Source organism: Cucumis sativus, chromosome 1, assembly GCF_000004075.3.
Source record: "Cucumis sativus cultivar 9930 chromosome 1, Cucumber_9930_V3, whole genome shotgun sequence".
Classification (NCBI taxonomy): domain Eukaryota; kingdom Viridiplantae; phylum Streptophyta; class Magnoliopsida; order Cucurbitales; family Cucurbitaceae; genus Cucumis; species Cucumis sativus.
In genome coordinates this window covers 30,437,183-30,463,677 of record NC_026655.2, presented here as the reverse complement: position 1 = coordinate 30,463,677, position 26,495 = coordinate 30,437,183, and the positions used below count along the sequence as shown (strand labels likewise).

At 35.9% G+C, this 26,495-nt stretch overlaps 1 protein-coding gene across 2 annotated transcripts in view; it reads right to left on the bottom strand.

The window, feature by feature from the left end:
• Positions 1 to 2,610: 2,610 nt before the first annotated feature.
• The window catches only part of LOC101209618, a 41,078-nt gene continuing 17,193 nt past the window's right edge, over positions 2,611 to 26,495 (bottom strand). For both annotated transcript variants that reach the window (XM_011661941.2, XM_031885093.1), the window contains 8 exons: positions 21,056 to 21,133; positions 18,985 to 19,142; positions 18,193 to 18,361; positions 13,153 to 13,615; positions 12,658 to 13,038; positions 12,100 to 12,303; positions 11,099 to 11,232; positions 2,611 to 3,035 (listed from right to left, as the gene is read on the bottom strand). In XM_011661941.2, the coding sequence (XP_011660243.1) occupies positions 2,813 to 3,035; positions 11,099 to 11,232; positions 12,100 to 12,303; positions 12,658 to 13,038; positions 13,153 to 13,615; positions 18,193 to 18,361; positions 18,985 to 19,142; positions 21,056 to 21,133 (1,810 nt within the window). In that variant the 3' untranslated portion in view covers positions 2,611 to 2,812. The remainder of the gene's footprint in view (positions 3,036 to 11,098; positions 11,233 to 12,099; positions 12,304 to 12,657; positions 13,039 to 13,152; positions 13,616 to 18,192; positions 18,362 to 18,984; positions 19,143 to 21,055; positions 21,134 to 26,495) is intronic.

The window sequence follows — 26,495 nt, the reverse complement described above, 5'->3', positions numbered from 1 at the left end:
TGCAAACAAACAAATTAACATAAAAAAAAAAAGAAGTTCAATATCCCAAGACAAACAAGTTCAACATCCTCCAAATCTATCAATCATTGATAGGAACATATCACTGATAGACTTTAAGCAACATCACACAAAAAATGCAATTTAATTTAGATCTTCTACTGACCAAATATATCAATCATTCGATTTCAAATAAATAGAAAAAGAAGAAAATCTTTTTCAAACATATTACGACCAAACAGAAAATAAAAATACTGGAAGAACGTGAACTGAAGCAGAAATCTTGAAGCGAAGCTGAAAACCTAAAGCGAAGAAAGTGGAAGACGATAAAGTGGAGAATGTGAAGCGAAGCTGAATACGAAGGCACTAAAATCGCAAAAGAAAATCGACATATGAGGCACCAGAATCGCAAAAGAAAATCAGAATACGAAGGCACCAAAATCGCAAAAGAAAATCAATTGAATTATTAAATTGGTAATTTGTTATATTCTCACACATTTTTAAATATAAAAATACTGGTAAAATCAATTGAATTGAACAAAATCAACCTAGAGTGATGAGTGATGAAATTAAATCAAATTGTAAAAATTGGATGAAGTAAACTTTTAGGGAAGAATCACATCTAAAAAATATATCAAAGTGAGATGGAAGAAAATCGCGGAGAGAAGAAATGATCTTAAAATAGGAGAAAATCACAAAGAAGATGAAGAAGAAACGATGGTGAAGATGGAGAATGGAGAAAACGGTGAAGATGAAAAATTGAGAAAATCGTGGAGAATGAGAAAAAATTGTGGAGAATGAGAGAAAATTGTGGAGAAAAAGAAAATCTTTAAAAAAATTCACAATATAAAGAAAAAGAAGAGAGTGGAAGATGGAAGATAATAAAAGTGTATTTGTGGGTATTTTTGTCTTTTATCTTGAAATTTATTTAAAATTGGCCATACTTGCAATTCTTTTAAAGATTTATTATATTTTTAATTAATTTATAGTAATTTGTTATATTTCCACTCACCCCTAGAAAATAATCCAAAATACCAAGTGGATTCCACTCACCCCTATAAAATAATCCAAAATACCACTAGAATTTATTTTCAAGTATGATTTGAGTTTAAAAAAAAAAATGAATGTGGATTCATGCTGGGGAGATCGAAATTAGGAAATAAGGACAAAATGGTAAAAAGTCAAAATATTGACTTTTGACTTTGGTTTAAATGGTGAAATTACCATATTGCCATTAGACTAAGTTAGTAGGAAAATCCTACATTTTGTTGGATAATCCCACTAACACTTAGTGGGATAAGTGGCTACATGAAATGTAGACACCTTGCCCACTAAGTTCCAATAATGGTTAGTGGAATGCTAGATGTTGAGATTTTATGGACAAATTACATGCATTTTTTTAATATAATTTGCTTATAAATAGGTTCTCTTTTTGGAATTGTTAAATAACTTTTGCAACATGTTATAATTTTGATTTACAAAATTATTCAAAGATTTTTCTCTCTACCAAAATCTCAAACCCAAAATCAAGCCTTCCAATTTTCATCATTCTCTCTCCAATTTCCTTCACTTAGCAGGTCCCACAGCCCGATTCTAGTTTTCGAGAATAGCGGATAAATTCTAGTGGTGGTTTTGGGATCGTGTTTGTGAAAATATTTAGAGGAACAGAAAGCTATGAAATCAAGTATTTTCTTTAATCCTAATTTGGAACATATGCATGTTAATCTCTAAATTGTTTAGATGTAATTAGAGTAAAATAGATCAATTTATTCTATTGCGTGTGTCTCGTGTTCCTTCAAAAAACTTTCTGCACTCTAATGAATTGTAGCCTTTTGGCACTCTTTGGATATCAATACCAATTTTAGTAAAGGGTTAATATGTTACATATTGGTATCAAAGCATTCGTTCGCAGAAAAGTTAAGAAGATGGCACAAAAAAGAATCGAGGAGAAACTCGAAGCTACGAAATAAGAGATCATAAGTCTCAAAAGCGGGGTAAGGTCGGGGATGCCACTCCCCGTTCTTTTCCCCGCCCCCGTATCCAATTCCCCATCCCCACACATTTTTCCGTAGAAAACGGGACAAAGGTTCTCCACAAGAAAATACTCCCCACTTTTATTATTTTGTTTTTGATAAATAAATAAATATATATAAATAATTTACTTTTATTTTTTTGTTTTCGATAAATAAATAAAGATATATAAATAATTTGTTTTTTCTTTCCAGAAGGGGCGGCAAAGAATGCATTTCTCAATCTTTGACCCCGAATTTTCAATGAGGAAAAAAAATACTGTCCACTCCTTTCCCATTTTAACGTGCATTCAGAGATTTCTCATCTCGTTCGAGGCAGGTCTTCACGGGCCTCAACTCTGCGAGTTAAATGGACATCTCTAATCCAAAAATGAAAAGACTGAATCTTGATCCTAAGTTAGTTAACCAAGCAGGAGTTGAGCTCACTAGTTGAACACGACAAACTCAAGAATTCCACCCATGCTAACACTGCCATCATTTCACACACAAGCCTACACACCCAAGTAAATAACAGATAACGAGTCCTACAAATAATGTTGTTCTACCACCTCACGAGATAATTGATGGGTCGGTCTTAACGCAATTTGACAAGATTTGTATGGCAACCATAATGATTATGACGATAAATAATTATGCTCAAAATCTTGTTTCTAAAATTAAATGTTTCAACTCAAAAATTCAAAATACTAAACCACTAAAGCAACTACAAATAAAATTTACAAGAACCATTTTGTTGGCAACTCTACGACTGCACTGTACAAAATAAAAATAAGAACACTGATCCATTATGATGCTTCATCATTGGCTAAACTGTGATCATTCAGTGTGGTATCAATGGCTGAGTCAGGCTTGGGCATAGCATCATTCGTCTGTCTAGCAGAGATTACCCGATCGAGCGTTTCATCATGGACCAAGATTCCTGTTGTTTCAAGATCTGCTACAATTGCAATGGCTGCATCTAGTTCCCCAAGATCAAGGCAAAGGGTGATAACCTCATCATATAAAGGGCTGCAATACAGAGACATCCCAACGATTCAAACATAGATACATACTTTTGTGGCCAAAATTGTCAGACGATTCAAAATTACTAAAAATCCTTGGCGTCATTACATGTTAAAACTAACATTCAAATACATTTTACAATGGTGTATTTATTGGTGGATGAATTTACAACTATCTATAAATTTATGACCTATGATTTAATTGAATGACTTGGACACATACACCTATACATAATCATTACATCATTACATGAACAGGGGTTGTTGCGATAGAATAAGAATCCATTAAGAGATTTTAATTTACAACTCACTAAAAAATGTCAACTAGGCACAATTCAACTAGTTTAGCCATATATCATCGACAAGAAGTCATACTCAAATGTTCCAACTCCACATATTGCAACTGTAAGAGTTCAAAAAAATAAATAGACCTAATTAAAATAAACGAAGTTAAAAATACAAAGCTAACTTTTAAATGTCATATTTAGACGGTTCTGCCGGCCGGTCAAGTTTGAGCCACCACCGGATTTCTCTTCATTAATCTTTTCTGGTTTTTTCTTCCCAGAACTTTTGTTTTTCCTCGAGTTTGTTTTGTTCAGCAATATGGCAGAGACTAAGCCCACTACCACTAAAATCTTAGATAACCGCACCATAACCAATAGTCCCACTATCCAAATCACTACCATTCGGCTTAATGGGGATAATTTTCTTCGTTGGGCCCAAAGAGTTCAAATGTTTATTCCTGGACAAGGATATATTGATTACATTACTAGAGAAAAAACCACCCCTAACCCAGCCGATCCTTCATTTGCTGGGTGAAACGTTGAAAACTCCATGATTATGACCTGACTAATAAATTCCATGGGTGTAAACATCAGTTGTAACTACATGTGCTACTCTAACCAAGGAATTATGATATAGTCAATCAGATGTATTCTGATTTGAGCAAACAGTCGCAAATATTTGATTTGAATCTTAAACCAACCAGGCAACTCCAGTACACAATACTTTTCACTCCCTATAAAGGATTTGGCAAGACCTTGATCTCTTGGATACATATGAGTGGAAGTCTACAGAAGACCAGGAGCATTACAGGAGAACTGTGGAAGATCGTCGTGTTTACAAATTCCTCGTGAGCCTTAGTATTGAGTTTGATGGGGTTAGAGGTTGGATGCTTGGAAAAACTACTCTTCCATCAATTAATGATGCTTTTTAAGTTTGCAGGGATGAAGGTTGCAGGAATTTTATGATTGGCAAAAAACTTGTTGATTCAGTTGAGTTCTGAAATGATGGACTTTGGCACTCCATGGAGACAAACTACCTCTCTAAAGAAGAGATTTGTTATGTAGACAGCATCATCAGTCTACTTGCAAGCCCAAAGATGACCCATTTTTCTAAAACGGTCTACTACAACCATCATTGCATCATGACCCCTTTCAGTTTTAGGTAGACCAATTATAAAATCAGTTGATAAATCTTCCCAAACGGTTGTTAGGATAGGAAAATGTGTATAGGCCAGCATTTGTGGAAGCTCCCATGGCTCTTTGGCAAGTAGCACATCTTTTAACAAAGTTGTAGGCATCTCTTCAAATTTGTGGCCAATAAAATCTTGTAGCAATCAACTTAAACATCTTACCTTGGCCAAAGTGACCCGCCAAACCTCCCAAATGAGCTTCTTTAATCAATGCTTCTCGAAGAGAAGCATGTGGGATGCATAAGAGATCCCCTTTGAAAAGAAAATCAACAATATGGAAATCCTTGGGATTTACATGATTAGTGGATGTATACCAAATCTTTTCAAAGTCTACATCAACTTCATATAATTTTGGAAGGTGATTAAAAGCAACTTTGGTGGATAGAGTTGTGAGTAGAGTAGTTTTTCTGCTCAAGGCATCAGCCACCTTGTTCTCCTTGTCGGTTTCATTTTTCGTTAAAAATCAAATCACTGGATAAATGAGATTCATCTAGCATGCATCCGACTGATATTCTTCTGTGATTGGAGATATTTCAATAAAAAATGGTCGGTTAACAGCAAAAATTCCTTGGAAAGTAGGTAATGTTCCCATTGTTTCAAAGCTCTGACAGAAGCATACAACTCTTGCTCATAAGTGCTCCATGCTTGCCTTGAACTACTAAGCATCTCACTGAAAAATTTGATAGGCTGTCCTTGTTGGGACAGAACTCCACCAATGCCAAGCCCACAAGCATCTACTGCCACTTCAAGTAAATCGCCCATTCTTAGGATAGGGAAACGGTATTTCACCGTCATGTGGTTGATGGCTCTACTATCTACACACATTCTCCAACTACCATCTTTATTTGGAGTGAGGAGAGTCGACGCACACAAGGACTCAAGCTTGGTTGAATATACCCTTTCTTTAGAAGCTCCTCGATGTGTTGGTGTATAATTTTGTACTCTTTAGGGCCCATTCGACAATGAGATAGGTTAGGAACCGAAGCCCCCAGAATTAAGTCAATGTGATATTGAATATCTGGTAAGCTCTCCAGTTCTTGCTTAATTTGCAGAAATTCATCAAGCAATGGTTGAACTTCTTTGGGACTTCACGGACTTCATCTTCAATGAACTTTTCAGCAATAGTCCTAATGTCTCCTCTCTCCTTTAACAACTTCTTTCCACTAATTGTAGTAAACAAATGATTGCTCTTTTGCTTTGTTGAATTGACACTTTCATCATCCTTCTTGGTCAAAGGTAACAACACTATCTTCTCGTCCATCCATTGAAATTCATAAATATTCTGATGCAAAGCATGGAGAGTTTTTTATGAATAATACCTCAAGATGATTTTATTAATAAATATGGAAGCCTTTTATAGGCTGAAAGCTAAACACTCTAGTTATTTCCTTGAACTAACTAGCTAAGAGTTGGTTATTTTGAACTAACTTTCTTTTGAACAAGAAACAAAAATACTAAACCTTAACTAAAATCAAGAATCCTAGGAAAAGTTAAAGAAACATCAAGAATCTAGGATGTTCTACACCAGGACTAAGGATTAATTGGGTAATTAGATAATATTCTAGGTTAATTCCCTTTTTACCCCACTTGTAATAGAACTCTATAAATAGGAGTCTTCTCCTCTTGTATGAAACATATTATTCATTCTAATAAAAAAATCCACAATCTTGGTTTTTGAAGGATTTCTCCTTGAGGTTACCTAGGCTACATCATATTCTCTCTCCCCTTATGCAAGACTCCAGTATTCACGGTCTCCCCAAAAGAATGTGACACACATCCATCTCCAAAACATCACAAATTATTTGATCTTTGTACCTATTTCCAATTGTCAATGGAAAAATGCATGTCTCATTAACATGGACTTCTACTCCTTTCTTCACCCACCCAATCTTGTGAGCACTTGGGTGAGGTTCGGTTTTCAAATCCAAGGCTGCCACCAACTTCTTGGCAATGAAGTTCCCACTACTTGCACTATCTAAGATGACATTACAAACTTTGTTGTTGATTGTGCATCTTGTCTTGAAAAAACAATGTCGTTGAGGACGTGATTATCCCTTTGGTGTGAACAAGACTCTTTGAAGAACACAAGAAACATGATCTCCATCATCTCGTACAATCATCTCCACATCTTCTTCACTTTCTTTGATATTCTCGAATGAGTCTTCATCTTCCTCATCAATAAATGTCACTGTTTTGCATTGAGTACAAGCATTGGAAGGGTGCCTAATTTGGCTACACCTAGAACAAACACCTTTGAATGGTCGAGAATAAGGATTTTGGTCTTTCTTCTTGACATTTGCTTCGGTTTTCTTTTCTACTACAGCTTCTTGATTGTCTTTCTCTACTTCTTTGCCTTTATTTGTGGTTGTTTGGTGGGCAATCTCCTTATTCTTGCTACTAAAGATGGTTCTTCTACTTGTGGATGCTTCAAATGTTGCTTTTCTTGAAGCATTCTTGAAACTAATCTCGTTCAACTCCTTCATTGTCTCGGCAAAGCCAATAGCATCAGCAAAAAAATGAAAAGTTTTGGAGTTTTACCTTTTCTTAATGTCCATTTGAAGCCCACCGGTGAATCCCTCAATTAGAAGATGCTCATTTTCTGCCAAGTTGGTTCTTGCTCTAATCAATAAAATTCTTCAACATAATCGACTATATTTCTTGTTCCTTGTCGACAAATTTGATATTAGATGTTCATAATTGGGAGGAAGGAGTCTCTTCTTCATCAATTTCTTCATCTTGTCCCAAGAACAAATGAACATCTTCCCTTATCTTCTAATTAGGCCCCTCATGCCAAGGATCCTCCTTTCAACTTGAGAACTACCAACTTCACCTTCTTGTGATCTAGAGTGTTCTTGCAATCAAAGTTCTCTGTGTTCTTTATCCAATCAAGAAACGCTTCAATATCTCTCTTTACACTAAAACCGACAAACTCCATTTTGTCATGAGCTCCAATTCTTTCTTCTCTTCCTCTAGGTGTGTAAAAGTCTTCTTCTTGATCATCATTGCTTGAAGAATCTGAATCTTTGGATTCCTGGAGCATTTCTTAAATATTTGATTGTCTTCTTGGATTTTCTTGGACTTGTCTCTGAATTCTTGGAAGCCTTTCTTGAAGTAGTTGCTGAATTCTTCCACTTCTCGTTGCATCGCCACCCCTTCTTCAACTTCCAGCCCATTCTTGCTCGTATGGTCGGCCATTCTCTTGGTTTTGATGAGCTGCCACCACCACTTCCATCTTTCTTGTGAGTGCATCAGTGCTTTCTTGAAGACCAATAGGTGTCACGTAAATTCCCACAAATGAAGATTCAACGGATAGCAAGTGTCGGGTTGATGTTCTTGGAGAGAGATTGGGGTTTTCTTCCACTTCTTGTTCTTCCATATGGTTGTCCTCTACAATCAGTTGATTAGCTCTTCTATTGGCTATCGGTCTTGAATCTTGAAGTTGAAGTTGCTCTGATACCAAATTTGGTGCAAACCAAAAGTCTAATTTTTCATCGAAATGATTATTCTCCTCAAATGAAGGGAGAAATGATGTATTTATAGGAAAATATGAGTGCAAGGTCTTAAAGAAATCTCAAAGGGAGAAATGATGTATTTATAGGAAAATATGAGTGCAAGGTCTTAAAGAATTCTTAAACGGAGAAATGATGTATTTATAGGAAAATATGAGTGCAAGGTCTTAAAGAAATCTCAAAACTACCCTGCTAACTTTCTTAACTAACCCTCTTTTCTATTACAATTAACTCTCTTTCCCACTCTTGAGTACAACATCTTTTAGCCCAAATTCTCTTCAGGAGGAGACATCTAATCTTGGAGATAATTTTTGGGACACTTCACCTACCCCAAACATCGTTGATCCTAAAATTATGCCTTATAATCTTTTGATGCCAAATGTGGAAAGTTCTTTGGGGGATAAACACTACAAAAACCAATCTAAGAACACTACAGAAAACTGAACTTCGGGTTTATACTAGAAGAATCTTGCTTCAAAGTAATCGAGAACAGATGGTTGATCTATCACAGAGCCAATCTAATTCTCTGATAAATGATTCTGCAAATCCAGGTAACATACATTCTCCTTCTTATAAATCTCCCAATAATTCTTCTAATAATTTTCCCAGTCCTGCTTAGAATCCCTTACTTGATGTCTTTAATCTTGACGTTCCAATTGCCCATAGGAAAGGTACCTGTCAATGTACCAAATATTCCATTGCAAACTATCTTTCTTATCATAAGTTTTCTGACAGTCATAAAGCCTTCACATCCAAAATAACCAACTTGTTTGTTCCAAGGAATATACATGAGGCCCTAAATGATTTGAATTAGAAATTGGAGTAATGGAAGAGATGAATGGGCTAAAACAAAATTGTTCATGAGACATAGTTGAACTACCTAAAGACAAGAAAACAGTTCGATGCAAGTGGGTGCTCACGGTAAAATGTAAAGCCGATGATAGTATCAAAAGGTACAAGGCTAGATTGGTTGCTAAAAGATTTACTCAAACCTATTGATAAGCAAATAATTGGTAGTGATTAATGGAAGCATTGAATGAGTTACTTTCAAGCTAAGCTTTCCAATGAAGTTTAAAAGTTGCATCCCTTCATGCATCAAAATACAAATTTTCATCCAAAAGTCACAAAGAATCTGAAATTCAAATTCATTCACATCTTTAATGAACTATGTACTTATTTAATTTTATGTATTTACATTTACAAGAGTAGTTAAAGGGTTTCATATAAACTTAGACAAGTTAGGTGAAAGGTCGTGTCCTTTCAGAGTGTCTATCCAATTAGTTTAAATGGAGTTGTAATTCCACAACATAGGCCTTGAATTTGAATGGAATTTCTAGGAGTTCTCTCTCTCAAGTTTTATGTTTTTCCTTGTATTCTTGTGTTAGAATGCATGTTTAGGACTTTCAATCTAGTTTGATCAATCAAATTGTGGAGAGCTCAAAATCTTGAAACTAGGAACAAGTTCTCCTTTCTTCTTGATCTTTGATCAACCATCCAAGTAAAATTTATTTAGCTTTCTTGGGATTGTTTACAAGCTTGTTTAATTGAGGTTATTCTTATCACTGTTATGGGGGTTCATCTAGAATAAGGGGAGTTCTCAAACGTGATTGAGGTAGTTCTGTTTATCACCTGTGGAGTTGATTATCAAGAAACATTTGCTCTAATTGCTAAAATTAATTCCATTAGAATTTTGCTATCTGTTGTAGTTAACTTTGACTGGCCTCTTTATCAGTTGGATGTTAAGAATATCTTTCTCAATAGGGATCTTGAAGAAAAGGCATTCATAGACTTGCCACCTAGTTTTGAGGTGAAGTGTGCACGTTAAAGAAATTATTATACAGTCATAAATAGTTTCCTAGCGCCTAGTTTGAACCTTTTGAAAAAGCAGTGGATTTAGTCAAAGTCAAGTCAATCATACTATGTTCTATAAACATACCGGAAATGACAAGGTTATGTTTTTGATAGTTTACATTGATTATATCATTCTTACAAGCAAGGATGAGATAGGATTGATTTTCGTGAAGAAAAAGTTAACTGATGATTTCCAGATTAAAAACCTAGGAACTTAAAAATATTTCCTAGGCATGGAGTTTGCCTGGTCTAAAAGTGGCATTCTTGTCAACTAAAGAAAGTATATTATTGATCTACTGAAAGAACAGATTTACTTGGTTGCAGGGTAGCTGAAACACCCATTGAGTACAACCTCAAAATTGCAAGTTGCTACTGAAAAATAAATAAACGAAAAAGAAAAGTACCAGAGACTTGTGAGGAGACTTGTATATCTCTCTCATGCATGTCTTGACATTGCTTTTGCAGTTAGTATGGTAAGTCAATTCATGCCTGGACAAACTCACTTTGGTGTTGTTCATAGAATCCTAAGATAATTAAAAGGTACTCTAGGAAAAGGCGTATTGTTTAAAAAACGTGACCATCTAAATGTCGAAGTGTACACTAATGCTGATTAGGTAGGTAGCACAACTCATAGAAGATCCACTTTTGGTTATTGCTCCTTTGTTGGAGGAAATCCAATTACTTGGTGAAGTAAAAAACAGAGCATGGTTGCAAGTAGTACAGAAGCAGAATTCAGGGCATTAGACCATGGTATTTGTGAGGGCATATGGATAAGAACATTATTGGAAGAATTGAGATTCTCTCAGACAATGCCTATGCCTATGCCTATGCGCATTCATTGTGATAGCAAGGCCGCAATTTCCATTGCCCACAATCATGTCCTTCATGATAGGACAAAACATACTGAAGTTGATAACATTTCATAAAGAAGAAGATTGTTCAAGGAATAATATGCATCCCTTATCTTCCGACAAGAGAACAAATAGCATGTGATAACTAAAGGTCTTCCAAAGTGGTAATTCAATAACTTAATATACAAGTTGGTTATTGAATGATATCTTCAAACCAGCCTGAGAGGGAGTGTTGATTATTTCCTTTTTGTTAATATTTTCATTGTATTTAAGATATATTTGTGTATTTATTTTTTGCTAATCTATATTGGCCATTTCTTCTATTTAAGACAACTTTTTTCTTTCTAAGAGAAATAAGAGAAAAACACCCTTTTTACACACATACCTCCCAAATACATAGCCAAGACCGTGAGTTGTCTGCAAGATTTTCAAGAAGGCAGAAGGTAATGGAGCCTTGATGGCAGCTCGCAAGATCATGGCACAGTCGCCAATTGTTGGTATTCCACCCAATTCTATCACCTGTAATAGTAAGTGACACACTGAATGAAGATTAAACAAAGCAAATTTGAACACCGTTGAAGTCAAGAGGTCAAGACAAACAATATTAATGAAAAATGATTTCCCAAATGAAACTTTGGATGACATTCAGCAACCAATTATCCTCCTATGCCATGGATTTTATGTTCAATCATGCAGAAGGATAACAAAGCACTCTTCTGACGGGATTTATCACAGTTTTTGGTGCCAGACATTTATATATCTCTAACACAAGAAATTCACGATGAGTAAACACAGTCGCACATTTTGATTTCTGTCCTTTTGCTCAACTCTTTTGGAATGACATGATAGCTACCTTTATGTGGGAGATGATCTTCCAAAGAATTCAATCACTATGCGTCTCCTCTTTCTGGATCACCCCTTTTGAGGAAGCAAAGAGATCATTTGGATGAATTTTGTTTAAACTTTTCTATGGTCAACATGGACGGAAAAAAATCGTAGAATTTTTTAATCATAGGAAAAAACTTATCTGGACTTCTTCTATAGTATCCTTTTTCCAACTTTATCTTTGATGTAAATAGATTCTCTTCTTAACTCTTATAGGAGTTCCTCTCGTTTGATACAAGTGGAAACATTTATTGTATTTATCTTGGACTACTTCCCCTACAAATTCATGCATTTTGTATAATAAATAAATAAAAAGTGTAGAAAGAATAAAAAAGACAAGATGCAAAGCACTAACTAATCCTAAAAAGTATTCCCAAGTCTATGAAGGTTTGTTCATAATTCACACAAATGTCGATGTTAAGCTAAAAGAAAGGATAGAATAAGACAATAAAAGGACAATCCTAATGTAAGGTAAAAAAGATAAGGGTAGAGAGAAATTACCTTGTGCATAATTTTAATAGCCAGCTCCACTTCCCATTCCTGTGACCACCTCCTGGGAGGTCTGTTCTTAAGTTCTCTCTCCCAAGTCCAACCCCAAACATCAGCTATTGTGTACATGTCAGATACATCAAAGACTTTCCTCTTTTGCAACTCTTTAAATGCTTCAAATATATCTTCAGGAAACCAATCTTCATCACGATCATCCTGCATCCACTCATTAAAGTAAGAACATAAGCACACATGGAAATGTTCTTATTTAAGGGTAAAAGATGTAAAGCAGACATGTTTTCATCACTGACAAGCTAATTTTGAAGATTCTAGTTCCCAAAATTAGTATTAACACACAATCTAACAGCTTCTCTTGTATTTTTCTCCTTTCCAGTCTCAATTTCATTTTTTCAAAACTTAATGCAGTTGGCACATTATCCCCTTCCTAAAATTTTGTTTCCATACTATCTTCCCCAACCATTCTGAATACCTTTCACGTATGCTTAGACAGCTGCTCAGTTAACCAGTTCAAGGATAGACGAGGAAAAAAGCAAAAGTTAGGAGTTCTACCTCGAGTGATGCTCGAGAACTTCTCCTCCTTGACTTTTTGGATGTTGTTGTAGGTTGGTCAACATCTTTTAACAATTGGACACCAATCATTTGAAGAGGCTTCTTAGCTTCAACTTCCTTTTTAATAACCCTTTCACCATCTTGATTCTCAGTTTGTTCTACCTCCTCTTCCTCCTCAGCTTCTTCTTCTTCAATCTCCTTTGCAACGTCTTCTATAGTGTCAACATCATCCAAAGAATCAAGAGGATCTGATTTATCATCCTCAGAAGGTTTAACATTATTACTGTACAAGCCTTCTCCGAGAAAACGGCGTTTCCAGAACTCCGTATTTCCTTCATGTAGCTTTATTCGTGAAATTAGTTCATCCAGCTCTTCATCAACCTGAAGATATAAAGTACTTATTTGTTAATAAAAAACTTCAATGGCTGTTTTTTTTTCTTTTTGAAACGGAGACGGGATGTTTTCTTAAAAAAAAATATCAAATGACTTGTAAACCTCTTCTTCCTCCTCCTCCACTGGAGGAACCCAAAGGGGCCGACCACGAGACCGGTTTATTCTTCTTGCTTTTTGAACACGCTGGTAAAGAACATTTCTAGTTCCGTCAATTGGTAAACCTTGTGCTTCTAACTCTTCTTTTAATTCCGATACAATCATCTTACTTGCAGCCTTCGGCTTTAAAACATTTTGGTCAGGACCCTTTATTATTTTCCTCAATCTCTCCACTACTCTATGATAATCAGCTTCAGATGCATCCCTCAGAGCCACAAGTCCTTCATTCTGCAAGGTTTTCAAAATCTTTCGGTGGTACATCTTCCAATCTTCGAGGCATCGCTGCTTAAAGGATGTCTCCATAGGATTTGAATAGATGAATCCATCTGCATCAGGATCTAGAGGAGTTTTTCCTTTCCGAGGGACCCACCTCTTGCGCTCTCCAGTTAGTCCGCCCTCTTCAATGTATCTGATTCACATGCAAAGCAAGTTCATACCACTTTAAACAAATAGGATTTGAACAAACTAGAGCATTAAACTTTCACATTGTTCTATATGCCCATACATTTTTGTCTTTTGAATTGGGAATTTCATACCAATACAACAACAAAAGCTCGTAACCCAAGAATATCATCCACAAGTAGAAAGCACATTAAAACTTCATTGTAGTTCCTGGTGAACTTGAGTTATTCATCCAAAACAATGTAACTTAACATTTTAACTTAAGTCAAATACTAAGTCCCAGAACATTTACTTTTTCATAAAATAAAGCTACACAATGTAAAACTCACATGAGACGGCACAGTGATTTCAAAATATTAGCAGCTCAGTATCAGTCTTCAACAAATAAAACAAGTTCTCCCTAATGAATGACAAATCAATGTGGTTCTAAAGGAATGATTGAGATACAACTCTTCCTGAATGGAATTTGATGAAAAAAATGCTTGGAATAACAAGTGAAAGAAATACTTAAAAGAAAAAAGAAATCAATACAAGTACCTTTAGAGAAATAAAAAATCAAAAGTGTAGCTCCCGAATGATTTTAGATGATAAAAAAATGTCTTACAAATTTTAATATATAAAAAGCACTTAAAAAATTTGAATTGATTTAAGAGTCGTTTTTGGATAATTAACCCACAAGAAATTCTTCAAAATACCACAAGTGCATTTTATTTGTAAGATTTTTTAAACTAACGCATTTGATCATCTAACTTCATTCAAGAAGTTACATTATTAATTTTTTCAAAGGTGCCAATTGAAAATTTGATTTGGTTGAAACAAGCATTAATTCAAGTTCTTCCAAAAGCATTATGAGGTCGGGACTATCTCAAACTACATCCTAATTGACACGGATCCTTGGCTAGGCCTGTTAATTCTGAGCTGACTCCATGGGTTGTTGGTCTATGTTATGTCAATGATCAAATTGGATTCATCGCTGATATACCGTTTTACTTCATCTTGCATCAATCCACCCCTTATCCTGTTTCAAAGAAGGCCATTACCCAGACCACAGCATAATTCAGGTGTGGTTGTTTGTGTCCAACTATGAGGTCTCACGTCTCAGGTTCATACGTATCTCAGTCTGGTCTTAATATTATTGGAAATTCTGAAACATTGTGCTGAAAAATGTATTTTCTATCTTATGTCTTATTCTTCTCAAGTTCTCCCATTTTTTCCATGACAGTCATCTTCCACTCAGGACTTTTCATAGCTTCATGTATGTTCTTTGGTACTGTTGCACTGTCGAGACTTGCAGTAAACTCCCTGAACTTAGGCGATAGATTACTGTAAGACATGTAATTACACATAGAGCGCTTTGTACAAGACTAGTACCCTTTCTCAAGGCAGTGGGCATGTCAAGAGAAGGATCATACCTCTCTAGCTCATATGAGTCATTCGAGCTAGTCTCATGCACCTATGTGTCTATTAGAGTCTCACCACTTCTGCCAGTCTTGATCTCTTCTAGAATTGTCATATTAGTATGTCATCCTCAACCACATCAACAAGATCATCCTCAACACACGAGTTATTATTATTAAGTTCAGTAGTACATTGAACTTGTGTTGGTTCAAATTCATGGATCGGAGATGGCAAAGAATAGGGGGCACCATTTCCTTTCTAAAATTCTTCCCGTAGCAAGTTATTTAGGGGACTTGGTTGGTGGGTAAAACGGTGTCATGGAGGATGGGTTTAGGAGGCTCAGTTGAGGCTATAGGTATGAAAAGAATGGGCAAGTTAGCATCTTCACTACCACTCTCCCTCTGAAGATGGTTAACAGAAAAGAAGGGTTTATCCTCAAGGAAAATGACATCCATGGACACGAAATACTATCAAGGAGGATGATAACACTTATAGCCCCGCTAGTGAAAAGAATACCCTACAAAATCACATGACTGAACACGAGAAGCAAATTTAGTGTGGTTAAGCACATGACTGAGAACAAAGGAAGTGCACCCATACATACGGAGAGGAACATCAGGAATAAGTTGTGTGGAAGAGTAGAACTCGTTGAGGCATTCAAGAGGTGCTTGGAGGTGGACCCGAGATGGCATACTATTGATAAGATGTGCCGCAGTAAGGACTGCATCCCCCATAAGTAGGAAGGAAAAGAAGTAGACAACATGAGAGAGCGAGAAACCTTAAGGAGATGGGGGTTTTTTCGTTAAGCCACATTGTTCTGCTGTGGGGTATAAGCACATGAACTCTGGTGGAAAATCCCTTTAGAGGACAGGAAGTCTTGAAGAGTATTACTCAAGAACTCACAACCATTATCGATGCGCAAAATGGCAATTTTAACGTTAATGGTTGTTGAAATATTGATGAGACCTTGGATTTATCAATGAGGAGAAAGACCCAAGTCTGACACGTATGATCATCAATAAAGGTTACAAACCCCTAAAGTGATAGTGACTCGTAAAGGCCCCCAAACATCACTATGAATGAGGGTAAGTGACTTGGAAGGTTTGTAGGGTTGAGATAGAAACGAGATCATGTGCTATTTTGCACGAATACACACATCACAAGAAAGAGAAGATATCTACTTCAAAAAATATGTGAGAAAATAGATATTTCATATATTGAAAGTTTTTGTGGCCAAGATGAATATGCCACAACATACAATCTCTTTCAGAAGTAGAAAAATCAGATGACAACAAACTAGTCCTAAAACAATTCCTAAAGGAAGCATCAACATCAAGGAAATAGGGTTCCCTACTATGTCGGGCAAGGGTCACACCCTGGTTATCTTACTGATAAATAGTAAATTGTAAGATATCTTAGACACATGCAACAAGTTCTGTAAAATGAGACCATCAAAAGACGAAATATGACCCTTGCCTGCAAAAGAAGCAAAGTACACATATGCAATCCTAATTTTTTCATTGCAAATGTTTAGAGGATCCAGTTAAATGGCTTGTAGCACTTGAATCAAGTATCCAGGGTTTCTTCCCATCGATTCTGATAAGACTAAACGATTGACATGTATGAAATTGTGCAATGACTCCAAGAGGAGTACCAAGATCACCTCGATTCCAAGCAAGGGTTGGAGGTTGTGAAGTTCCAACTAGTTCACTCATAAAAGCCCTACCAAAATTATGCTTATCATTTGGCGGACGTTTCTTACCATTTGGTGGTCGACCATGTAACTTCCAACAACATATTCATAGACCTCCAATATTATATCAGTATAGTAGGAGAGGAAAAAAGAAGTAACATGTGTGTGTGTGACACGTGTGAGTTAGTGGAGGGTAAAGAATTGTAATGGGCAGAAAAGTTAGTTAAGCTTTTCATTAGTGGAAAAGTTAGTTAAGCTTTTCATTAGTTTGAGAATCTCACTGTTCTTCCTTGAGAGAGAGGATAACAGAGGGTGTAGTTCTATTCTACTCCTATCAAAAATACTAAATACATATTACTTCCTACGGTTTCCATCACATATGCCAAGGTTTCTTGCAATGTTCGCACACCAGGATAGACTTCCCACTTGAAGGTCCCATACTGTTAATCAACGCAAACCGGAGAAGAGAGTCCTCTCCTTTCCAAATTCGATCTTGAGGGTCTTCTAGTCCAAGTCTCGGTACCTCACTTGTTGGGTACCCAAATTTGTGATGCCCCTCAAGGGCCATCTTAATGGAAAGAGACCACAAGAAATAATTCAAGCCATTCAATTTCTCCCCTCCAAGTACTCCTATGGAATTTTCCCTAGAGCCAGATAAATAATATGTAGCAGTTAAGGTAGGGAAGAGGTTATTGGATTCTCCAAATACATCGGTAAGACAGAAGAAGTGGCAAATGGAGTTTGTGGTAGCTCCTAGAGCTGCCACAAAAGCAACAATTTGATACTTAAAACTTGTCTGAAGATTAGCCAACTTCTGTTGAACCATTACTGAAGATAAACCAACTAAACCATGATGTTCATAACTAGGTGACGCATGATGAGGGAAACCCCGTTGTTGCGTGAAGCTTGTTGCCATAGTAGGGAATTTATCTTTGTGGTAGGCAGACGACTCACTAATCTCGTTTGCATGATGTATGTTTCGGTTAGGGGTTCCATCAAAAGGTTGTGACAGCACTAGACTTGGATAGACAATTGAACATACAAGGACTAATGATAACAATCAACAACAGCTTGGACAACAGCGACAGTATTAACAACGGAAAAGATGGTGGCTTCAGCAACTTCGCGACTATTCTGGCGACTGCAGTGGTTCCGACTGTGATAGCATCTGTTCCGTTGGCGGCAGAAGCTGTGGCTGAGGCGAGGCTGGTGCAAAACTAAGGTCATCTTGCAGAGTTTGGTTTTTGCTAATGGCAGCTAGGGTTTCGTCACCACTCTCTGATACCATATTGAAAAGAAGAAGACAAGATATACATGGAAAACATTAGAACAATGAATAGTAAGTACTGCCCATGATTTTTATCGATTTCCAAAAATAAAGAAAATAAATAAACTCAACGACAAATAAGTTTATTAAAATGTCACTGGAAAGAACTTGAGAGAAGAGCTAGAGAGAGAAAAGGTGTTGCAGCAGATTACAAATAATATACCACCTTGCAATGTAGTCTATCTCGAATCCATGTTCAGCTTCTTCTTGTAAAGGTTCAATCCATGAGCTCACGAGTGATCGATACTTTCTGCTCAAGATCATTGCTCTTGGAGGAATCTGTTGGTTATCTCTAGCCATAGCCTCTAATGCTTCTAAGAGTTCTACCACCCTACCTGCATAACAAGGGATCAGTTCAGAGATTTTCTGACGGCTATGAGAAATACACAATAAAGGATTCTAATTGCAGCGTTTGATAATGACTCATAGAATCCTAGAGGTCATGGACTTTTATTTAAGATTTGGCTCAGTTGTCCTTTAGGTCAATGGAAGGTATCAGAGGACCATGGTTGTTATTATTTAGTCTTCATATGCAAGATTCTCGTCGAAAGAACTACAAAGAAATTTTATTTATTCTGATCTTGCCAATTGTTGATAATTAGATAGTATTTACACTTTTACATTTGAATTCTGATCTGGATTTTACGGTGTCTTGATGGAGTTTTACAGTTCAAAAAGATCATTATTCACGGTAATAAAAGCTATCTGGTCCTTTCTTGTTAGAGGTTGAAGTTTGGTTCACAATTTCCTTTCACGGATTGTATTAGCTTTTGGTTTTGTGTTTGGACAAGCTTTGATGCACCTTAACTGAACTCACAAGATAATTGATTGACCTTAATAAACCATGAATAAGTGTATGACAATAAAATCCATCAAAGTTCTTGTTCCTGCTCCATTATAATTTAAAAGTAAACAAAGAAACATTTATTATCACTAACAATGAAAGATTAATAAATACCTTCTCTACATAAAGCTCGAAGATATAAGGAAAGTGGATCACCAAAATTTCCTTCATTATGCAAAGCTGTTGTTCCACCTTCAAATGTTCTTAGTGCACGAAAATGCCTAATAGCTTCTCGTATAACACAATACTTAGTAAAACACTCTACCAAGAGCCTGAAAAAAAAAACATGAACTTATTTTTAGAAAATGATTATGAGCTTGAAATGATAAAAGACTAAAAAGAGATAATCAAATAAGTCAACAAAAGTAGAAAATAAAGAAAACCGCTAAAAAGAAACAATAAAACTCTCCCAGCAGCTGCTATCCATGTAGAAAAACAAACTTTAATACATAATTCTTAATAGAAAAGTAAGAGTGTTAGATATCAGTGCATGAGACTCATCCATCTTAGTCTCCCCCTTCTCTTTCTATCACATGGATTCTAGTGATAGCCTGTCCTATGTCAATTCTGGGAGAAGAGACATTATTTGTTCACTGAGAAAGAAGAAAGTCAAGACCAAGACAAAATGTCGTCCAGTTTTTCTTCATAAGCACAATTATCTGGAAGGCCATTCTATGGTTTCCATTTTTGTTGATTTTTTCTTTTTTTAATGATAAGAAACCAACAACTTCTCATTCAAAAAGGAAAAGATCTACAAGAGGATGTACACAGCTAGGTAGCTTTTGTATTATTTTATTTTATTTTCAGTTTGCTTCATGTGATGCCGACACTATTAAGAAAATTTCAAAATTATAATGTTAGAATTAATTTAATTATAGCTTTACTTATTAAATGTACTCAAATATCTTTCCTACTGAGAAATTTAACACACGACTTGAGAATTTTACACCTTAGTTTACAAATGTTGCAAACGATGTTCTTCCTTCTACTTTTACATGATATATCTATTGGGGTGTCCGTTTTGTCTTTTTTGTTTTTCTTAATTAATTCATAATTTGGACACCAGCTTTTGTTTTCATGAAAGAATGAAATGAAAGAATAACAAAGAAACTCAGGTAACCATATCCAAACAAACTCAAATCAGGAATGACAAGACCTAAACATCTTGGTAACATAATCTAAAAACAAATTGGTAACTATGGTAAAGGTAATTGACCACACCTCCCCCAATAACTTCTCAAGCCCTTAAAAAGGGTCAAGGGCAAATATCAATCTATAGCATTAAACGTTGGAGGGTGTATCAATTTAAATTTTAAATTAATGATTGTATCAATTTAAACCATCTATTATATTTTATTTAGATAAACATCTGGTGAGACTTGTAATTTTATTGATTAAACTTCTAATTTCTAAGCTTACATAAGCAAATCAATTAACCTCTCATTTAACATTTCTTTGAAAATTGACTTGTAATGTTGAATTGAAATTTGAAGAAGTCTACATACATATAAGAATTGATGAATTTATTATTTTTAAATATAATCATAATAAAGGTTCTAAAATCGATTTACTTATAATAATTTATAAATTTAATTGAAATAATTAAATCTCACATATTTTCAAACTAAATCTGAAGGTGTAAATTGCTAAATGTATGACAGTTTATAGTTCAAATTGATATACTTATGAAAGTCTAGGGTTTGATAGTTTGGGGTTAAATTCATACAACCCCCGACTTTTAGGGTTGTAAATTCCAATCCCCCTACCCCACCCCCCCACCCCCAAAAAAAATGAATAGAATAAAATAAAATCACAGCCCCTGCGCCCCCAAGAACAGCATCTAAGTCTCTAAGTCCTTGATTTAATTGTACAAAAGGTGAACCATTGTAGTCTCAAGAATACATCTTTGACTGCTCAGATTAACGCTTCTTCTTAGTGCACTCTTTCTAAGTCTTTTGTAAACTTTTCCATTCAAGATCTATGCTTCAATTGGAGTGCATTTATTTTTCCTACTTAATGCTTTATTTGTGTCGTATTTTCTCTAGCTAGCTTTGTAGTTAGACTTTTATTTTGTATCTTCTATCTTGTAGCTTTGTATGTAGTGTGAAGAATATATCTTTGACTTCAAACAAAACAATAAGAGAATAATTTCTTTATTTTCTTGATTGACTAAGTTTTAACTTACGCATAGGTTCTCATGTTAGGTTGTAGACGTTTGTGGTCTTCAACCATCATGCCAAGTAGCTCGGCAACATCTTGCACCCTACACAAAACAATAAGACGAGAGGGAGTAAAATAGTAAGGAGTATAAGCATTTACGTAAACAAGAGAATGAAAAAGAAACAAACTTCTGAATAAATATATTTTCTTTGATCACCAATTGACTCAAAAGCTAGACCTGTAGGTGAAGGCAAATTTAATATTGTATCATTTAACACTCTCCCTTACTTCTCGGCTTGAAATATGTAGAAGGCCTTACAAGTGAAAACCAATTATAATTAGGAAAGAAATAACATTGTAAGGATTTAAACATAAGACCTCCTGAAACACCTTCTCTAATACCATCTTAAATCATCGATCAACTCAAAAGTTAGCTAATGGATGAAGCCAAATTGAATATTATATCTTCTTATCTGAAAAAATATTAAATCATCAAACATATTTCTTATAACCACAATACAAGTTTATTCCTTTGTGCAGAATCTCTTACAAGAAAGTTGAATATATCTTCTCCCCTCCCAAAAGTTTTGTTTATGGTGTTGAGGATTGTTCAAAATAATTGTACTAAGTGTATTTGTATAATCTTTATACCCTTGTCTATTTCCTTTCTTGTCAAGGCCCATTATGGCCTATCTATATTCCATCCCTTGTATTCTTTTGATAATAAGAGAAATATACAACAGACTTATATCGTAGTTTTTTCTCCCTAAACTAGGGTTTTCCATGTACACCCAGTGTTATTCTTTCTTCTTTCTCCTTTTATTGATTTTTATATGGTATTAGAGCCATGGATAACAAAACCCTAGCCGTCATTGACGAAAATCAACCAATGGAAAACCCTACTACAGAAACCTAGGCCAAGAGATCCTCAAGAACAAATTTGAAAGGGGAAGATTCTCTTCTTTGGTCGTGTTAATTAACAATATGGAACCTCATATTGGTAAACCATTGTTGTATGCTACTACAGCCCGTGAATTGGGGACATTATTCAGAAACTATACTAGAATCCTTCCCATCTCTATACTTTACAAAAACAAGTTCATGAGTGCAAGCAAGGGACCATGGATGTTACATCCTACTTTAACAAATTATCTCTAATCTGGCAGGGAATTGATCTATGTAGAAAAATTGTATGGGACTATCCTTGCAGAGGTGTAAGGTTGGCCATGTATATGATTTCCTTGCTGGTCTAAATTCCAAGTTTGACTTGGTTGGTGGTCAAATACTGGGTCAAAGACCTATCCCATCCTTAATGGAGATATGCTCAAAAGTTCGTTTACGGAATATCATACAAGTTCAATGAACATCATAAATGTTCCATCTATTGACTCCACTGCATCCAGTGCAAAATCCAACTCTAACAATGACAAGCAAAATGGGAAACCTATCCCGATACGTGAACATTGCAAGAAATTGTGGCATACAAAGGAGAACTGTTGGAAGTTACATGGTCGGCCACCGAATAGTAAGAGACGCCCGCTGAATGACAAGCACAACTCCGCAAGGGCCGTAACGCCTTTATGAGTGATTCTGCAAATGCCCACCGACCCCAATCCCTACAGGGAATCATAGTGATCCTGGTATGTCCTCACTTAGAGCCATTGCACATTCAGGTAACTCCCAATCATCGAGTCTTATCAGGTAGGAAACCCTAGATCCTTGATTAAGGTGCTACTGATCACCTTATTGGCTCATCTGAAGGCTTTATATCGGATTTACCTTGTGCTGGAAATGAGAAAATTAGGATTGTTGATGGATCATTTGCTCCCATTGCGAGCAAGGGTCACATTTCCCCGATTGATAGTTTTACCTTACAAAATGTTTTGCATGTGCCAAAAATATCTTACAATTTACTATGCATAAGTAAGACAACCAGGGACTTATATTGTCAAGCTATTTTCTCACCCGATGTTGTTTCGTTTTAGAACTTGAGCTTGAGGAGGATGATTGACACTACCCAGAACAGTAGGGGACTCTACCTCCTTGATGGTGATGCTTTCTCTAGGGATTGTTTTAGGACTAGTTTACTGTCTTCTTATTTCTCCATTTTTAAAACGATTGTATGTTGTGGAATTTGTCTTGGCCATCCAAATTTTCAATATATGAAATATATTTTCCTCACTTGTTTTCTTAAGTTAATGTTTCGTCATTGTCTTGTGATGTTTGTGTTCGTGCAAACCAACCTCAGGTCTCATTTCCCTCTCAACCCTACAAACCTACCCAATCCTTTACCCTTATCCATATCGATGTTAAGGGGCCCTATCTGGTCACTACTGCCTCAAGGAAACGTCGATTTGTTACCTTCATCAACGATCATACCTATCTCACTTAGGTCTTTCTCCTCGTTGATAAATCTAAGGTTTCATCGATCTTCCAACATTTTTACACAACCATCGAGACCCAGTGCAACACAAAAATCAGCATTACACAGTGATAACGGTTGAGTATACTTAAATAATTCCCTTCGTGAGTTCAGTCCTCTAAAGGGATTGTCCACCAGAGTTCCTGCTCTTGTACCCTCAGCAAAATGGGGTAGTTGAACAAAAAAATTGTCACCTCCTTGAGGTTGTTTGGTCCCTTGTGTTGTCCACCTCTCTATCGTCTTACTTACGAGTGGACGTTATTCTCACTGCGGCTCATCTTATTAATCAAATTTCGTCTCGTGTTCTAGGGGTGTTCAAAAAAACCAGTAACCCAACCAACCTGTATTACTCAATCCAAACCATGGGTCCAAAAATTGGAAAAAAAAAAAAAGTTAAGTTGGGTAGCCAGGTAATCCAAGTAAGGGGTTAGGTTGACCCAGCCCAACTTGATTACCAACAAAGGGTGCATCGAGGCCTGTATCAACTTAGATTGGCCAAGATTAGTGACTTACAAAAAGTCTACTTCAGGATATTATACTTTTGTGTGGGGCAACCTGGAAAATTGGAGGAGCAAGAAGCAAGGGTTGTTGCTGGGAGTAGTGCAGAAGCTGAATACCGAGCTATGAGTTTGGAAATTTGTGAAGAGATTTGGTTACAAACGGTTTAGTTTGACCTTCATCAAGACGTTGAGTTACCCATGAAGCTATTCTGTGATGACACAACATAGCTAATAACCTCGTTCAACATGACAGAACTAAACATGTTGAAATTGACCGACACTTCATTAAGGAGAAATTTGACAATGGCAGTATCTGTATTCCATACATTCCATCAAATCAAGAAATTGCTGATGTTCTTACTAAAGGATTACTCAGACAGAATTTCAACTCATGTATTAGCAAGTTGGGTCTGATTGACATCCATGCCCCAACTTGAGGAGAGTGTTGAAAATAATTATACTAAAGGTACTTGTGTAATCCGTATACCCTTGTTTAGTTCCTTTTCTGTCGAGGTCTACTATGGCCTATATATATTCCATCCTTTGTATTCTTTTGATAATAAGAGAAAAGAGGATATGTAAAAGTTTAAAAATAGTCAACATTCTTTGTTGGACTTTGCTGAATAGTCATCTCAATACAGTTGATGTTCATGAAAAAAAAAAAAAGCTAACTCAGTTAAGCCTCATGCCCTCTGTTTTCTGTTTCTGACAATAAACACGGGAAGCTAACGACCCTTTTTTTTTGGGGGGGGGGGGAGTCCATATTTATCCCCTTGCTGGTTCAAATTTTAACTAGCCTTCTTTCCAGTTCGTTCTCAATTACTTTGGACCGGGAATTGGTCTTTGCAGCCTTGATACATGACTGTGGTTCTAAGTTTTCGTGAATTACATCCTTCTGCTCTTATGTGAGCCTCATTTTGGTTTAGTTCTGCAAAGTTTTGTTTTGGCTTCTCTCAGATATTTGGTTGACTCCCATAAGTAGATTTTTATTTCTTTACTGAAGTTGATTCAACCAAAGCTTGTTTGATTGGGTTATTTGTTCCGAATGAGTTACAGATTTTCTTGAGGTGTTGAAGTGACTTGAAGTTTGGGAGTTTGATAATTTTTTGGCTCTTTATTTGTTTATTTTCCTTGGACAATCTCTTCATGCTTTATCTGCTATCTGTATTTCTAATTCACTCCCTTAAAAATGTATCCCTTGAACAAAAAAATTATTTTGGATCAGTGTCGTCAATTGAAAATCTGGAAGGAAAGAAACCAGAGAATTGTTTTGAGATAACTATCGTCCTGTGGTGTCATTGTCTCAATCTATGAAGCACTGACACAGATACAGAAATGGAATATGGATATGATATGATACATCGATATGTTAATTTCTAAAAAACTATGATATTGATGCGTTGAAAAGACTTTTTTTCTTTACAACTACAAGAAGACTAAGATACGAGTAAATTTAACATAGAGATACTAAATGCAATTCACTTAACACACGAAAAATCATCAAATGTCAAGTTAATTACAATAGTACAAAATGCAAATCGAACACTGAGAACTTACATTGTGGGGATTCAAAACATGAAGATGAGAGTTTGATGGTACTAGGATTAAGTATTTTATTCATTATTTTCTTTTGAAATGGAGACAAGCTTCTTTACTAATTTAAAACTCAAAGTACAAGATAATTATACTGTGAGAATAATAGAGAAGCCGGGAGGGGGGAGAGGGGAGGAGGAGGGGATTGGGAAGCATATCCATACTAGCCCCAACATCTTAACCCAAAGAAAATCCAAAGACCAAAAAAAGTCCAAGTACAGCAGTGCAAAACAGCCAGTCTTTGTTTTAAATTTCGAAACTTTCAATCTACCTCTATCCACTTCACCCAGCTTTTGAAAGAACTTGTCCTCTGGCCTCTTAACAATTTTGAGACCACCTTCAACAGCCATTCTAGATGAAATCCGGAGATTGACAAGATTCTGCAAGCCTCCACAACTTCAACATGAATCTGACTTCCCTCTTTCCAAGTACAGTAATGAGACTCATGTACTTTGCAGCTGACTACCTCCATATTTGGATGAAATCGCCGACAGTCAAAAGGAAAGAGGATAGAGGAGAGAGAAGGAAGGATAGAGAAGAAAGAAGAGAAGTGAGAAAGAACTTACCTTCACTGCACATTTGTTAATAAGTTAATTCCTAGTTAAGTAGCATTTAGGATTTAGTTATTATTTATTGTTTTCTTTGTTTAGTCTTCTTTTTTCTTTTAGTTTCGACTAGAAAAGTGGACTTTTTAAATAGGCTACTTAGATTTGGGTGGAAAAAATGTTGACGTGAAAACATATAGCCTAAATCGCATGTCATATATGGGAAATATCTAGAAGTGTTCGAACCTGATGCGTATATGATACGGATACTTAGCCTCATATGAAGTACACAACATATCTAAAGCATCGTTTGGCCCTTCCCAAACTGGGATGCACTCATATTACTATTGTAGTCTATCAGTTGTTTTGCATTGTTTATAGTAGGTTTTTATTTTTATCCACCCA